This window comes from Cydia strobilella, chromosome 19 (assembly GCF_947568885.1).
Source record: "Cydia strobilella chromosome 19, ilCydStro3.1, whole genome shotgun sequence".
NCBI classification, from domain to species: Eukaryota; Metazoa; Arthropoda; class Insecta; order Lepidoptera; family Tortricidae; genus Cydia; species Cydia strobilella.
The window spans coordinates 12,982,646-12,999,966 of record NC_086059.1 but is presented as its reverse complement, the minus strand read 5'-3'; the positions used below and the strand labels follow the sequence as shown (position 1 = coordinate 12,999,966).

The following is a 17,321-nucleotide window of genomic DNA, read 5'->3' as shown; positions in this document are numbered from 1 at the left end:
CCCATTTTTCTTAGATTGATTTGAAAGGGACGACACTACAGTGTTGCCACTTTTTAATTACTACTCTTTTTGCCAGTCTGTAAACATTTATTTATCTATCTATTACGCGCCTTATAAAATTTACTGTAGGATTAGGGCGGTTAGAGTAGCATCGTCTTTATTTATAAAATTTTGAAGAGTTGTATTCATTTGCTATGATTTTTTTTAGAATATAAAAAACTATAGCAGGATATATTGTATATTTTTATTACAGCTACATGTTAAATGATACAGCTTTCAATTTATTAGACCAGCGGTGTCAGCATGGTTGCATTTTTATCAACTGTCACTATGCCTGTCACTTTCGCACTTACATACTTGTTAAAATGTGACAGGCATGGTGACATGTGACAAAAATGCTACCGTGCTCAGCCCGCTGAAGTGCTTTAATGGCTATAATTATGCGTCTTAAGTTCAGTAATAAAAGCAGTCTTTTATAAATTTTTTTACTTTTTCTCAGTTCCACCCTCAACAACTCTAACCTCAAACGACCCCCTGGCCCCGCCCCTCATCCAGCAACCGGAAGCGGAAACCAACCACCAGCTCCGACCAGGCTACCAGTTGTAGAACCTACTCATCGACGTCCTGTACTATAGGCTAGAGGCGCTGCGGGGTTTGATGCGCGCCTTATGATCCGGCGTGGCGCGCTGGCTGAATGCTACGTTCCGGTGCCATTTGTAAAAAAAACGAGGTTTGTCTATGATTCTAAGGGTAACGGAAACGGAAATCTGTTAGATTGGAATAAAGCATGTGCCAGACGGCAGACAACCACAGTTTCTGCAACATGACCTTGGTAGAAGCGAGTGGTTTACAACAAGCGGCTAGACGATTTTAAGCCACTGCTTCTGCCATTGGTTGGCATAGCACGCCTGTCTACCAAGGGCGTTTAAAGGTCATTGTTTTTCTACCAAGGTCATGTTGCAGAAACTGTGGTTGTCTGCCGTCTGGCACATGCTTAACAGTTATAGCCGGTCAAAATTCAAATTTTCTATGGGACGATTACCCTTCGCGCATATTTTTTTTAATTTTGCCGCTTTTGTCTACTGACAGAAATGGCTTGAGAGACTATATTAAAATTCTGTGAAATTTATCTTACAGGTTTCCATTACAATATGTAAACAATGAAAATGTATTTTGTGGTTTGTGGTGGCTCATAAAATTTGTCTCGTTTGACGATTGTGTTAGGTTTGAAAATACAGAATTTAAGATTACTTACATAAAGTAAAGCCCGACCAGTAATAATATGGTCATTGTCAAGAGAGCGCTGTTATTCTCATTGCATAAGGTGACAGTTCACTATAGCATGAAAAAAATAGTTCCAGTGAAATTCCGCAACATGGCGCGTGATCATATATTTCTGGTCAGGCTTTACATCTATTCTGTAAAAATGAAGTCTAACGCTCCGGTGTTATTTATTTACAGAGTGACTATTCCACAAAATTGTCTGTCCAAAAGCATGTTTCTTTTTTAATCTATTGACTTTGTCGTCCATATTTAAGAGCCCATCAACGTGCTCGCTAGCGCCACTGCTAAATAATTATGATTATTTAAATTTAACGATAGATATTTAAAAAAGGGGGCCGCTACGTACTGTATTTTGTATTTAAGTACCTTTTGAATACATCAAACTAGTTTTTATGTTGCTGGATTCGTCGATCTATGAACTCAAAACAAATCGGCGGTTTTAACTTTGGACGCATAGATTGACGAATCCAGCAACGTAAAAACTATTATAATGTATTCAAAGGGTACTTAAATACAAAATACAGTACGTAGCGGCCCCCTTTTTTAAATATCTATCGTTAAATTTAAATAATCACAATTATTTAGCAGTGGCGCTAGTAAGCACGTTGATGGCCTTTTAATAAAATAGACATTTCGCTGCCCCAATATATATTACAGGGTTCTATGTTAAATTTTCAAGATAGTTGAAATTCGACTTAATGTCACTATGATAAAGTTCAAATTTCAGTTCGATAAATGTGAAACATAGAACCCTGTAATATTGGGCCAGCGATTTGTCCTATACCTAGTGTGTTATTCACTAGTTCAGAGGTCAGGTTGAGTTTTATACATTGTAAAAATACTTATCATTTGTATACTATCCCTGTCCATGTCCCTGTCAAATTGTATACGTTTGAAAATCGACTTGAAATGTGTTGACTTGATAACAAGTGACTTTTGCTGTTAAATAATAAAAATAATTAATTAATTTTAACATAAAGGATGAATGAATAGATAATAATGAAATAATAATAACAAAATATGTGTAACATCTCAAACATCTGTGATAGAAAGGATTCAAAGCGAGATTTTTAATTTTTCGTTGAATTTTGAGATTGTTCATTTTATTATAATTTTAATTTTAATCGTTGTCTGAGTACCCATAACACAAGCCTCCTTGGGCTTACCGTGGGACTTAGTCAATCTGTGTAAGAATGTCCTATAATATTTATTTATTTAATTAAATTAGACTTGAGCCAGTAAGAACAAAATGAGATTTTTATAATGAGTTGTGTCAAACCGTTGTGTGCTCACATGTAAAGCTTGACGTAATATATGATCATTGTCAAGAGGGCGCTGCTATTCTCATGTGGGTGACAGTTCAGTATAGTGTGAAAAAATTAGCTCCAGTGAAATTCCGCAACATGGCGCGTGATCATATATTCCTGGTCAGACTTTACTCAACCTTTTTTTATGCGTCAGATAATCCCATTATTAATTTATATTGTAGTCACCGGCAGATAAGTAGACAATTTTGACACCAAGCAAATATTTTTAATTTATAACCTATAAAATAAGTAATGTTTAGGTTATAAATTAATTTCCTATACAGTCTTGTATTTGACACAACCTATACTTTATTTGGTTGTTAATTAACCAAAGCTTGATTTTATTAAGTTATAAGAGTATTTTGAGAGGCCGCTGATTCTAAGAGATTCGATTATTAAAATTATATGATAGAGATTATTAGAGATTGCCTTCATAGAGATAGTATTAAAAGTGAATTAAAGTTACATTGACTGTAGGTAGACTATTCATGTTCATATTACCTAAACACGCGCTGAAACTATTAGCTATTAATTTCTTATGAATTTACAATAAAAATACAGTTTTAATAACAAAACTTCCGTGAGACACAGACATATTGAATATATTAATAACGGGTCACTCACGTATTTTAAATCGAAAACGCTCGACATGTTTCACTCCGTACCGGGCAGCGTCATCAGGAGCTTGCGTCGACGGTGACGGACCGGCGCAGACTGCGGGCCGCAGCCCTCCGCGCCCGATGACTCGGCGCGGGCGCCGGTGGCGGCAGGGGGGGCGAGAAACTACCCTCGTTTACGATTTAAAATACGTGAGTGACCCGTTATTAATATATTTAAAAATACAGTTTTTAAAAAGATGTTTACTAAATGCATAGTATTAATATAGCAACAGTTTTGGCAGCAAAAATAAATATATAACATTCTCATTTGTCTAATTCGGTTTGTCTATAGTAGAATATAAATAATTAATTTTAAGAAATCTACGCGATGACATTATTATTGTAAATATTCAGCCTTATCCAATGACCATCCTAAACGAGAATAATTTAATTTTAATTTTGTAGATGGTAATGCATAGTCATTCTTGTGATAAGTGTGGACCATATAGTGGTATAAATATTTTATTACGATTTAAGTTTTATTTGTTTGACCGAACGATATTTTTAATATTATTTATTGTGTTAAAATATTATAGTTATGTTCAGTATTATATGTGTTAATCATGTAAATAGGTAAGTAGATGTGTCTGATCAAGTAATTAACTTTGTTTAACCATATTATTTGTATTAAATATTACCTATTATTTTCTTAGCACGTGCGCGTCCGGGTGCCCCCCAATGTGGGGTCATGAAGTTTTATTTCAGGAGTCCGTGCTTCCACTATGCGTTCACAACTTCAAAGTGAAAGTACGCTTGGACGTGCGACTTTGTCATATCGTATTGTATGGGGACAGTGAACGTGTTAAATCAAATTTATGCAAGAGCCAAGGGCGTGTCACCGCGGGTTATTAGGTATTACAGTCATTCTAATGTAAGTCAGCAGGGTAATGTGGCGATATTTAAGGACTCATGAATGTGTAGCTATATTCACATATAATTATTATATGATAAATTCTTCAAAAACGCGTCATGTGCGAACATGAAAGCGTCAAACTTAAAGTAAGTGAAAGTTAGTTCAGTTAAAATAATAGAAACAGAAACCTTTACTTCTTACTTATACAGAGCAGCAGCTAACGAAGATAATTCCTCCATTTAACTTACTAGTGAAGAGGAAGGAAGTTCTAAATAACGTAGGACTTCAAAGAAGTATACAGGGTTATATTAAAACTATATACATATATTTAATACTACACTCCGGAAAATGTTTATTTTATTTTCCACAAATGTCCATTTTGTACACTTTGTAAGCTGTCCTGTACCAAAGGAATTACTAACTCATTACAGTCATTACTAGTTTAATTATGTATTTATATTTGTAATGTAATCGTAAGCGGAAAGCCTGACTCTCAAGCCTGTAAGAGTTTCGTCTCTCTGTCACCTACTTTTTTATACCAGTTAGGTGACAAATAAGCATAAGGCCCGCCTGATAGTAAGTGGTCATAATAGCCGAACAACACAAGGGGTTACATTCGCGTTGACCCTTTAAAAACCTGTACACTACTTTTTTAAGAACTCCATCCAAAGGTCACATCCAGTGGCGTAACTAGGGGGGGGGGGGGGGGCAGAGGGGGCAAGTGCCCCGGGCGCCATCCAAGGGGGGCCGCCAAAATGGGCAAAAGGCAGCAGCAGGGAAACTTTTGTCAGTCGTCAGAGGGCGCAAATTTGGTGACTGCCCCGGGCGCCATATCCTCTAGCTACGCCCCTGGCCACATCATATTGTAGTCCCTACAACTTCGCTTCGGCAGGGAGGTAATTCTTAGACGTACATGCTAGAAAGAGATGAATGGTTGGCTGTAAAATATGCCTTGAAATCTGGTATAAATATTATAGAAACGGTGCTTTCGCTTGAACGATAACAATAATACAATGTAATTTAAGTAAAGCGCTAACGGTAGGCGAATGTGTAGTAGTCAAATTGATGATCAATTAAGTATTACCTAGTTTTTTGATCACAATTGTAGATGTCACTCTGTATGTTTTGTTTTATTAGTACCCCTTTGAAAAGTAAAACAGATTTACATGTGATTGTACCGAAATTAGCAGTTTTAAATAATTTTCATATATAGTTACAAAAGTATTATCTCCTCTTATCATTCCCAAGAAAAGATTCTTGTGATAATTTGTAAAAATATTTTTTTATTAATTTGTAATTGTAATCTTTACTTCTTACTCTTCATGTGTTTTTTTTTAAATCAGTCAGCAAGAAAAAGTTCATAGAATAAAATAATAATGTCGATATGGGCGATAGAAAAAAAAAATGCCTTATGTTTAAAATAAGGTCTAATTTGATAATCTAATGTTATTTAAAAAAAAAAACTTGCTGACTGTTTTATGGTTTGCATGTGATGTCTTCCACTTGTTCCCTTATTTGTGGTTTCGTTTACTTAAATGTGCACACTTTTGTGAGGTAAGATAAGTTCATTTGACCCTTTAGAACCCTAAGATCATTTTATTTTGACTGATTTGAATGAGAAATTATTGCTTCGAATTTTACAGCTAAAGCAGATGGTTTGTTACAGCCTTCCAAGTTATATGGTGCCGTACAGCGCCATCTTCTTTAGCTGTCAAACTCGGGAGAACGATTTTTTTTTACTTTACGCAATCATTGTATCTTTGGTTTGGTCCCCTGAATTATTCGGTGCCACAAATCTCTTTGGGATCCTTATAACATGTACAGCAAACAGCTCAAACGAGCATACAGACCGGCTGATGAGAAGTGGTTACCATAGCCCAAGGACATATTTAAGACATTTAGAACTTCTAATATTTGTAATAGTAAAGTCTGTCTTTTGAACTTGATTCATCAAACGAAAGTGTGCTCTATTCCTACACAGTAGGGTCGAAAATCTGTATACGCGAAGATTACGCATTGAATGTCAGTATTACAATGAATATTATCAATTAATTTATTAAATGTCACGTTGTTGAGTCGCAAAACAATTGTAAATGAAGTGTTAATATTTAAATAAAATGCACTATTAGATAATATAGTCTTTTATTTCATTATTACCAGGCGTGGCTCACTCCGCGATTTCGTCGCGTCGCTACAAGTACATGCGGCCCACACCAATTTCGGTGTCTAGCCATAGTAGTTGCCGCGCACCGCTACGGAACGGACGCCTGCTCGCGGTTATATCTGTACGTGGCTTATTTACGCTAGTCGTATGTTTAGGTCTGACGTGGGGAATATTACGCGAAACACTGCATAGGGAGAGCCACTACCACAAATCCATCACAATCTGACCTCTCTATCACTCTTGCATATTCGAGCGCTAAAGGGGCAGATAACTAAATTTCGATTTAGTAGGCCCTTTCACAAGCCGCCTAGACGCATCAATGTCATATTTAATTATCTGAGAAAAGTTGTCAAAAAACAGTAAGGCACAGTATGTATAAGTTACACTATGGTTTACGATAGATGCTAGTGCTGTACTCTGGCGGCAGAACATTGCAGTAATACGCCCTATTCGGGTCCTAAGAATTTTCATGTAAATAAAACTCAATATAAATACTTGAAACAATTTACTAATACAGCTAAGTTCATAGTTTAACATTATTCTAGTTATTCCACGTAGCACCAAATACCCTACCATTGAGCGCATACAATAAATAATACACTGTCATGAAAAAAAAACTTATTTTGCTTGCACACGTTGCAAGTAAAGGCGCTAGTGACTTGCGCGAGCAGTATGCGCAAGTGACTTGCGCGAGCAGTATGCGCTACGGACTTGCGCAAGTTACTTGCGCGAACAGTATACTAAAGTTACTTGCGCTGTCCCGCATTTTTACTAGGACAATTCAAGTCACTGGGCACACAATGTAATGCACATAACTCGGGGCAAGTGTGACAACATGCGCAAGTTACATGCTCCGTGTGCAAGCAAAATTAACATATTGGAAGTTTTATTAACCTAACAATTAATAAAGAAGGTTAGTATAGATACTAACATTATTTTTACAACAAGAGCTCGTTTATTAAAGCTTGTAACTTGTAATTGGCTGCATGCGTGACTTTGGCGTCCGCCTGGTGGTTATGGAACTCATTTGACAGTTGATTAATGTCAAAAGTCGCACGAAAGTTCCGCATTTTGCACATAGCCAATACAAGCGAGTCTTTTTTCTAAAAAAGTTAAAATCTGGCTCAATGAGGTAATATAACACTTGAGAATTACCCGTTATTGTGGCTACAAATAGTTTTTTAAACTTACAGCTGAATTGCGGGATTTAAAGAAATGACGTCACAAGTTTATCTTAAGAATTCTGGCAAAAATTAAGAACATAAACATTTACATTAATTTTTAACAAGCAGAAACGTCTGCGATCGATGCTATTAAGCTTAGAATAAATTTAAGTGGAAAAATTACTGCCTTGGGTGAGACTTGAACTCACGAGACCGTGAGATCCAGAGGCCGTGAGTTCAAGTCTCACCCAAGGCAGTAATTTTTCCACTTTTAAATAAACATTTACACCTACAGCGAGCAAAGTGCACGAACACTATGAATGGAATTCATTCATAAAGTGGCCATGCGCTTTTACAGCTGGGTGAACCCAAGGTATTTTATATGGCGATATCAATTATCGTTTCATCTGTGGGAGACCCGAATCGGGCATCAGTTTTTGCGCCAATTTAAATTCAAATTTTTGAACTTCAAGGTCACTATTTTAGGTCAGATGAAAGGTTATTGTATTGTTATTTAACCTCCTAAGGCCCATCATATATAAATACCATTTGAATTTGACATCAATTGTGAAGGAAATATGGTTGAAATTCTTGTTTTGAATGTGTACGAAACAAAAGAAATGCAACTTTATTCCAATGAGGGCTACCGCGTTTAATCTCGCCGCTAAGGGCGCTAGTGTAGATGGAGGTCTTTCAAAATGTCAAATGCATAGAAGTTTTGGGGGTTTCAAGCTTTTTTATCGGGAATTTTCACTCCTTACGTTATCATGTTCACTTATTAATCCTGGTAAATAATAGATATAAGCTCAATAAATGTTAGTGGTTTAAAAAAAGTGCCAACTAAAATATATGGAAAATTATCCAGGTTCAAAAAATGGCACATACAGACGTTAAAATACCTTTTCTGTATAAGAACGTATTGATTTATAAAAATAAGCATAGAAGAATTTTGAGATCTGTTTTTTAGACCTACATCTACAGTGGCGCCAACTGGTGATCACAAAAACGGTAGCCATCATTGAAAATGTTTTAAATAAAAGAAATTAGTCCTACTGGTAGGACTATGGGCATTACGAGGATAACTAACAATTCGTAAACCTTTGGTAATAATGTTTATGTTAGTACTGTTTAGAGGCTAACGTAGGAAAAATCATCCCACTAAGGAATTCGCCCTTGAGGAATGATTTTAAGTAGAAATTAAGGGCTATTCAAGTTTTTTGTAAACAAAATGACGTCACTCTTTGAAATTTCAGATATTATGAAACACAAAAATTACACATAAGCTCAGGAACTTAAAATGACAATAATAAATACATTTTGACAATCGTACAGTCAACAGCAGTTAAACGTTTTTTAGTGTTCCTACGTTTTTTTTTGAGGGGAATACTAAATAACCCCAAAATAAACCCAAAAATCTAGCATCCTGTATCCCTTAATTTTTTTTAAATTGAAACTTTACTGTATTAAAATACAAAAAAAAAACTATTTTGTTCTTTATTAAGGACTTTGGGATCCACGAGGATAGATAATACTTTTGTGATTAAATTAATCTGCACTAAGGTTATCATTTTGCTGCCAACTGTAAAAAGGTTTTCTGGAAGACTTTGCGTGACATGATTCAAACGTATTTGCACATGATTCTTATAATTTGAACAGGGCTTATACCACGAACTTCGATATTTATGCCCGTCTCGCTTTTGCAACATTCGGGCGAAAGAGACGAAGATATCTTTGATGTTCGCGATAATCAGCTATAGCATTATACCAAAACGCGAATATAACTTTCATACATAACATAAACCAGTTATAGGCAAGTTATACAGTGAAAACAGCCTTTCTGACATTAACATAAGGTTTAATTTCACCTGACCAGTGGAAAAGGTTTATTTTCACAAATATTAAAGCAGTAGGGAGAGGTAGAAACGGGAGTTGGAAGGGGCAGACCTCGGCGGACTTTCTCTGATCAGATCGGGGAAATCCTGAAGAAAGGCCAGGTCAAGAGCACCCTAAACCGGCGAGCGTGTATGAGGAATGTTATGAAAGTGAAGGAAGCGAAAGAGGTATGTCAGGATAGTAGCAAATGGAAATCCGTGGTCTCTGCCTACCCCTCCGGGAAATAGGCGTGATTATATGTATGTATGTATGTATTAAAGCAGTATTTAAAATTAAATTTATGTTCTCATGATGCCAAGTTGTATAAGATAGACGTGTTTTAAATAACATATGATAATTGAACACGGTAAACAATTTTAAAAGCGAAACATGCAAAGCTAAAATTTCTTTCAAAATTATGATTTATGACAAACATTTCAACTTTTTCCAAATAAAATAATAATAAATAATATTCAACTAATAACAAATCGAATTATTTTTTGATTTGTGTTTTTTAAGTAGTCACACACAATTTGGGACCGCCGTGGCCGGGTGGTCTAGTGGTCAGGACGTTAGCCGCGTAAGCTGAAGACGCGGGTTCGATTCCCGCCTCGGCCACCGGGGACTTGGTCACTTTTTCTTTAGTGTATGTTATCTATTTCAGTTTATAATAAATAATATTATTAATTTATTTTTATAATAAAATAATTCATCGATATGTAATTAACCAAAAATTTGTTTTATTTACAATATTTTATATAAAAGTACAAAATGTAATTTATAATTTGCCAATATAACTAATTTTAATATTTTCACACGGCGCATGAATTAACGGAGATTTTTTTTTAAATCTTTGCAGCCGCGCGCGGCATTTGAATTTAACGGTCACAGGGTTAGTCTAAAATGACGTGAAATATGTATATATATTTCTGAACGAATGGCTATTACAATATAACTGTACAAGTAGAAGCTGCCTGGCAGTAACGCGCTGTCCAACACGCAGTTGAAACTTAGGTGGGTAATAAATTAACTAAAAACCATTAATACTAAGTGATGCCAAATTTAAGCATTTATAAAACGTAATGCCCGTAATTGTTAAATTTTTTTATCTCTTTATAAAACACATAAATATCATAATAGACACAAACTTAATATACATATACGTTAGATGACGCAAATATCACGATTTGTATTGAAACCAAGCGTTCCGACTTTTTCATACAAAATTTACGCATACCTGTGATAGGAAATATGTTTTTGCCTTTGGGTGCTCGCAATTTTTGGGCTGTTGCAGTTAATTATCACGCAACGAGGCATTTTTTTAATTTTCACGGACGTCCGGCTGCAACAACTGACGCGCGTGGACTGTCAAGAGCTACAGTCAACCCCGAGGATTCCTCGGGGTTCGGACACGCGAAGTAGATGCATTTGCGTCATCTATGGTATATTTATATCTGTGATAATAGACATGGAAACAAGCGTTTATGAAAAAAGGCATAAGATTACTCAACAGTCAGATTTTATTTATACTAAGTTAATAATAATTTATATTTCAATATACTAATAAGGCCCACAAAAAGTTGAAATTAATAGAAGGAAATATGGTAGAATTTCTTTTGTTTTGAAATCGAAAGAGACAAAAGAAATACAACTTTGTTCCAATTGAATATGGTCAAAATTTCATTGAAGTAATTAGTACTACAGGTAGGACAGTGGGCCTTACAAGGTTGAATCTTGTTTGTCTGAGAAAAGCTCAATGGCTCAGACTCAGGCATCGCATAGGCATCTTATTTTAGTTGACTATAAAACATCCATGGAGTTTGGGCATGATTATTGAGTAATTTTATAACATCAGTCAAATTTGGCATCCCTTACAATCAGAAATGTAAAAACATGCATAATTATTATAAATAACTAATTATAAACGTAATAATTAAAATAAACAATAAATAATGCTAAAGCATTGGTTCATGGATTTCATGATTCATATCATTGATTTATTTCATTTTTATTCATTATTTTAGTTCCATTGAATTGTCTGATTATGGATTATTTAGTTCCACGGAACAAATAGGAAATACTCAACATTGGTGTATTGTAAATATACACGTTTAAGAACAAAACGGGTCAGTATGTATGGAGATTTCCATGCAATGTGTCCTGATTTAACGGCTCTTGTTTATTTTCGATTCATTCATAGGAATGTTTTCAAAAAGACGCTTATAATATTTTGAGCAAATCAAAATCATAAACTACCTACTCTGTTTTTTGGTATGACTTAATGTAAAAAATATATTTTTAAAGGCATGTATACAATACTGTATATGTCCATAACTTAGACGTGATTTACAACAATATGAATAAGCATCTTTCTAAAATTACACAAAATGTTACATTCACCTTTTAACAGAGTTCAATATACAATAATAATCTTCAATTATTGACAGATCTATTCATTCAAAATACTGTATGGAATTGAGGTATTTTGTATGGAGAATCTTGCACTGTAATACAGTGATGATAGTCTGATTAACGTAAATTAAACTAACTATATTTAACAAAAATATAGGTTTGATTTAAGTTAAACAGAGATGGCGTATAATACAAATTAAACTTTAATCATAATATCGTAATATTACTAATATTGTCTTTTATCATTAGACCACAACACATTCTGTACGGATATGATGGTCGTTCTCGTCAACGTGCAGCGTGATAAAACGGTGTCCGTCACTTTCAATCCTGTGTGTGTAAAGTGACGGTTATTTTATCACGTAGATAAAGCCATCCATAATACGGCAACTGAACTCTTTCTTTTTATCCTTTACGTGTGCATTTATTCAGTATTTCTTGTCTCTTGCCTTTCTCAACTTGTCATCTGACAATGACAATTTTCATACACTTCAGTTGCCGTTCACCGACTTCACAATTGACACCTGAGACTGACAATTTCCTGTACAATTCTGGGTGACATTCCTGTAAAGAAAAGAAATGACATCGATACAGCGATAATACGTTGAACTGTCAGTATCAGGCGGCAATTTTATTGTCACCGTGGTGAAGCCGGGGCCAAAGCGAAGGTCACTAAAAATATGGCCGTTAAATGACAACGAATTATCAATGGTAGATGACAATTGTCAAGTTAATAAGGCCAGTTTCCTCATATAATTAGCCTTGCGTTTAACGCTAGCATACATAAGCATCATACATTTAATGGTGTTTTTAAAACCACGTATGTCATTTTTCACAAACATATCGCCCATACAATATTAAGTAGACCACTACTTATTAAAAATATTCATCTGTCCATCACCAACACACAGTATAAAAACACACACATTATTAAGCTATTAGTCCGTATTTCTCTAAATTGTCTTTTATGTTACAACCGTCCAGTCCTTGATTATAAAACAATAATCTGCAACTTTTTGCATTTCTTTCATAATTTGTAAAATTTTCATTCCTTTAGCATCGAATACCAACTAATATATATATGACATGACATAGCAAAACATATTCGTAGATGTTAGATTGCACGGGCAAATATAACCGACACGGAGGCTCGGTATTCCGTTTATGCTTTGTTACTTCTCGAGACGGACGCCGTTGTAACGACGTTAGGAGCTGTATTATACCAGGGATTGACATGCCAACGATCGCTTTTGTCTTGTAATTGGACGCTGCTGCAGTTAATTTAAGAGCAACATTGTACCACAGTACGACTGACAGCATTAATCCAGGAAACGACAGGTCATAGACAGTTTGCCCTTGTTTTTAAGTCGGACGCTGCTGAAATCGGTTTAGGAGGAGTCTTGAAGCAAAGTAAAACTGACAGCTTAAGTCCAGGTTACCACGGCATTGACAGCTTTTTCATGTCTTTTAGTTAGACGGCTGGTCGCTGCTGGAATCAGTGTTGTACCCGCGTAGCACTAACGATTTTAGTCGAAGGAAAACAGGTCATGGTCAACTTTTCCTTTGCTTCTTATTCGGACGCTGCTAAAATAGTTCTAAGAGCAGTATAGTACCAGAGCTTTAGCCTTTTTCTCTGTGTCACATCTCGAGCTGCACGCCGGGGCCACCGAGGCAGGTCTCGGTGACGCGGAAGCCGTTCTCGAGGAGCTGCCCCGTCAGGGAGTCCACAGTGGTGCGTGGAGTTGAAGGCGGGATGAGGATCATCGCGTAGCTGTAAGAGAAATAAAAATGATAATTAGGGTGACAAATTACACAACGTATTTTCTGATTGAAAAGGCTTTTGTGAAAAAGAGGCAAAATTATACAAATCGGTTTCCTATTTTACACTAGCCTAATCTGCAAGGATCCTGGTCACGGCATCAAAGTGTAAACACAAACAAGTATATCTAATTTTTTTCAGATTTTCGAAGGACGAATTTCATAGTTGAGTTGATAACATAAATAAGTACATTTCAGCGCAATTAACGCGATCTTAATCAATATAAAAAGTGTAAAAGGACTAATAAAGGAAAATAATGCGCACCCTCCGCCGCCTGCACCCGTGAGCTTGCAAGCAAGGTTCCGGGCCCGCGCCTGGCTCCTGATCGCTTCTAGGGCTGGATGTGACACGCCCAACGCCGCCAAAAGACAGTGGTTCATGTCCCACAGTTCCTGAAACATTTATAGTATACTTTAGCATAATATTATGTAAATGTAGGTAAATAAATATGTATTAAAACATTCCAGGTAACACAGGCCATAAATAATTTAGATTATGATTAGGTAAGGGAAGAAAAACTTCCTTTTGAAGGGTGCAATATACAAAATAATCCTTACTCCTAAGTGTTGATAGTCTGCGTCCGTGTCAGCTGGACACTTGCCACCAGCGAGTTTTTCCAAAACCTGAAAAAATATAGCGTCAAAAACTTACAATGAATCCAAGGTTCTTACTAAACCAAACTAAGGCTTATATAGATGTACCATCAATGACATTAGAAAACTCTGTCTTCGAAACGTTCTAAGAAATAATACTTGCTCCCTTAGATCTTATCCAAGGGCTACAGACACAGAACGCACGTTCGCTCGACGCTGACTCCAACTGTCACACATTTGTTTTAACCAATGCGCGCACGCTGCGTTTCGTGGTCTAGGCGTTTGGCTTATGTACTAACCTGCGTGGCAGTGTGTGCGATGTCGTCCAGCGCGTTCATCACGTGGTCCACGGCCGCAGTGTTCCTTTGCCGTATGCCCGCGACTTTTACGAGCAGGGCGTGCGTTTCGCGATTCACGCGCGAATCTACGAGAAGTACTCGCAGGTTCAACCGGATGTCGAGGTGGCGCGCTTTCGTGCCCTTCTTGAAGGAGACGATGGAGCCGAATGTGCAGGTCTCGTTGTCTATGCCTAGAACAAATATTTATACGCATTTATAATAAACCTCATTCGCAGAGATGATTGCAGAGGCCGGGAAAGGGCAATTCGTGGATAAGTTTCTATTTTGTCGGACGACGCAATAAGCAATTTGTGAACAATACTTAAAAAAGCAACTGAATGCATTTATAACATAATTATATGTGCCATTCTCAACCAAAAGGGTACTTATTGTCGCTTGTCAATAAGGTGCTATTTCCATAAATATTGAATTTGAAATCAATGCATTTATTGCACATAAGACAGGTCAAGATATACAATTAAACAGAAAGTATACAATGTGATACCTTTTAGTTGAAAACGTCACATATGTCGTGTCAACGTTTTTCTTTTTTCTGTTTTATCAAAACATGTGTTTTGTAAAGTACACAAGCAACTGCAAGGTACGGCATTGTATTATTCTGTATATTTCTTTGCTACCCATTGTATTGACTAATAAACTAATCATGTAAGTGATGTATGGTGTTATTAGGTACATAAAGTGAGTTATAACGTTGAACTAAAAATCCGAAGCAGTGTGATTAGCCCTTACGAGCAGCAAAATGTAATCATTGCAGATAGCGACATTGTTTGATTGTCCATTGTCCTTTAAAGCTATTAGAACTTACGTGGTGTAATATTTAGCCATATCAATGAGGATATAATAAGATAGAGCGGTACTGTCATAGTAAATTTTGTAACCACTGTAAATTCACTGCCACCTATCGACATACTTTAAAACTAAAAATGAAGATTTATAAAAATACGTTAAAATGTATTTAAATATGGTAAAATTATTTTTTTATTTGCATTATTTATTTTTATATGATTTTGACCCATGTTCTTTCACTGGTATGCGTTAAAATTATAAATAACAAACGAAACAGTCAACGCCCTCTATACGAGAGTAGGCCAAAGGTAGTGGCGCCAGCTGATCGAGAATCAAATTTTCGTGATTTTCGAGGCACGTTTTTTCCTTAGACTGTATCCATCTATTACGGAGTTATATCTATCTTTGGCCATATTAATTCCCAATTTTTAATAAAACTCCGAATAGTCAGAATGCATAATAAATACCGGGATCCCGGGATTGACGAAGAGAGTTTCGGTATTAATACCAGTATTTCGAGAGGTCCGGTATTTGGAAGCCCTACTCAGCAGTAAAATATGAAACTAACAGTTTTGAATGATTCACGGTTCAATATAAGTCTAGTGAAATATGAAACTTCCCATAAAATGAAATTTACTGAACGCTTCAACGGTGACATAGGACTATCCTCCTGAGACCCAGAAGGTGTTGTTTTGGTTTTGTCTTTGCTATTATTTAAACGTTCAGAATAGATTGCGGAATATGCGGAATAAGGAGTTACTTTTTTAACTCCTTTTTTTAGGGTTCCGTACCCAAAAGGGTAAAAACGGGACCCTATTACTAAGACTCCGCTGTCCGTCTGTCTGTCACCAGGCTGTATCTCATGAACCGTGATAGTTAGACAGTTGAAATTTTCACAGATGATGTATTTCTGTTGCCGTAACATCAAATACTAAGTACGGAACGCTCGGTGGGCGAGTCCGACTCGCACTTGTCCGGTTTTTTTGCAAATAAATTATTATGAATTACGTAAAAAAAATTGTATGCAGGGTCTCAGGAGGCTATACCGATTTTCACAGTCATATAAGTATCATAAGGGGGTTACTAACATGTTCTCGTCTGTAGCAGAAACAATCTAAGGTATACTTATAACATTTATTTGCGTCCGTAGTTAAAAAACATAAATCATGAAATTAATTTTTTTTTGCCTAAAACAAAACTTTTTATTGAAATTGGACATTGAACATAGAAATTTGAATAAAGTTTTGCATAATGTAACTATGCATGAACAGTGTTTACGATCAAAGTTATTTACATATTGTTCGCATACCTATTTGATACAGACGTGTGACGTCACAATAGATTTAGTAACTGACGTAACTGTGCTAGGCGTTCCTAGCTTCGGAAGGAACGTTCGATATTGACATTGACAATCTCATCACGTGCATGCTCAATTTGTTCTGTTGGATTGTCTAGGTATCCGTTTTGAGTTATTCTTATTATTACATATATTTTAGTTCGTGTAGCTACGGTTGGCGCTAGTTGCATATGTTGCTGTAATGTTGGACCGGACCGATACAGTGACTGAGTGTTATGTTATAAGTGCGATGCTTGTTTTATATAAATAATTTTTAATTAATCGTTATGTTGTATCTTCTTGCTGTGTACCTTTTTCTTACTTAACTATTTGTTCATTGTATGTTATTTTATGTCTCTTTTCTTCTTGTCTGTTACCTTCCGTGATTCTTCTCACCTGATGGTCTCATTGGAAGATCAGCGCTGGAAGCCGCCAGCAACATGCTGAGATGAGGCCATTTCGTGGCACTTTAATCTTATTTTATGTTTTCTTTCATATTATGTAATGTCATGTTTGTTTGTGCTTACGAATAAAATCTTATTCTATTCTATTCTATTCTATATATACATTAACTTAACTTATTTTAATTATATATTAGGTATATTGGAGATGTATCCCGTGCTATACCAGTGCGAGTTTAATTAATTAATTTATTATAATGGCAAATAAATTTTGTTACCTCCCATTCAACCAAAGAATTTTAATCCTGTATCT

General features: G+C 35.9%; 2 protein-coding genes and 1 non-coding gene across 4 annotated transcripts in view; 2 read left to right on the top strand and 1 right to left on the bottom strand.

Annotated features, from left to right (window-relative positions):
* The window catches only part of LOC134749908 (two pore channel protein 1-like), a 42,781-nt gene extending 40,929 nt beyond the window's left edge, over positions 1-1,852 (top strand). For both annotated transcript variants that reach the window (XM_063684916.1, XM_063684917.1), the window contains exon 18: positions 500-1,852. In XM_063684916.1, the coding sequence (XP_063540986.1) occupies positions 500-606 (107 nt within the window). In that variant the 3' untranslated portion in view covers positions 607-1,852. The remainder of the gene's footprint in view (positions 1-499) is intronic.
* A 7,996-nt stretch (positions 1,853-9,848) lies between these two features.
* Trnat-cgu (transfer RNA threonine (anticodon CGU)) lies at positions 9,849-9,920 on the top strand. Its single transcript has one exon. It is a non-coding gene; the product is annotated as a tRNA-Thr (tRNA).
* A 1,759-nt stretch (positions 9,921-11,679) lies between these two features.
* Positions 11,680-17,321, bottom strand: part of LOC134749937 (mevalonate kinase) — a 38,315-nt gene continuing 32,673 nt past the window's right edge. Inside the window, exons 6-9 of the mRNA XM_063684957.1 lie at positions 14,426-14,655; positions 14,091-14,156; positions 13,798-13,925; positions 11,680-13,485 (exon numbers count right to left, since the gene is read on the bottom strand). Of these exons, the coding sequence (XP_063541027.1) occupies positions 13,353-13,485; positions 13,798-13,925; positions 14,091-14,156; positions 14,426-14,655 (557 nt within the window). The 3' untranslated portion in view covers positions 11,680-13,352. The remainder of the gene's footprint in view (positions 13,486-13,797; positions 13,926-14,090; positions 14,157-14,425; positions 14,656-17,321) is intronic.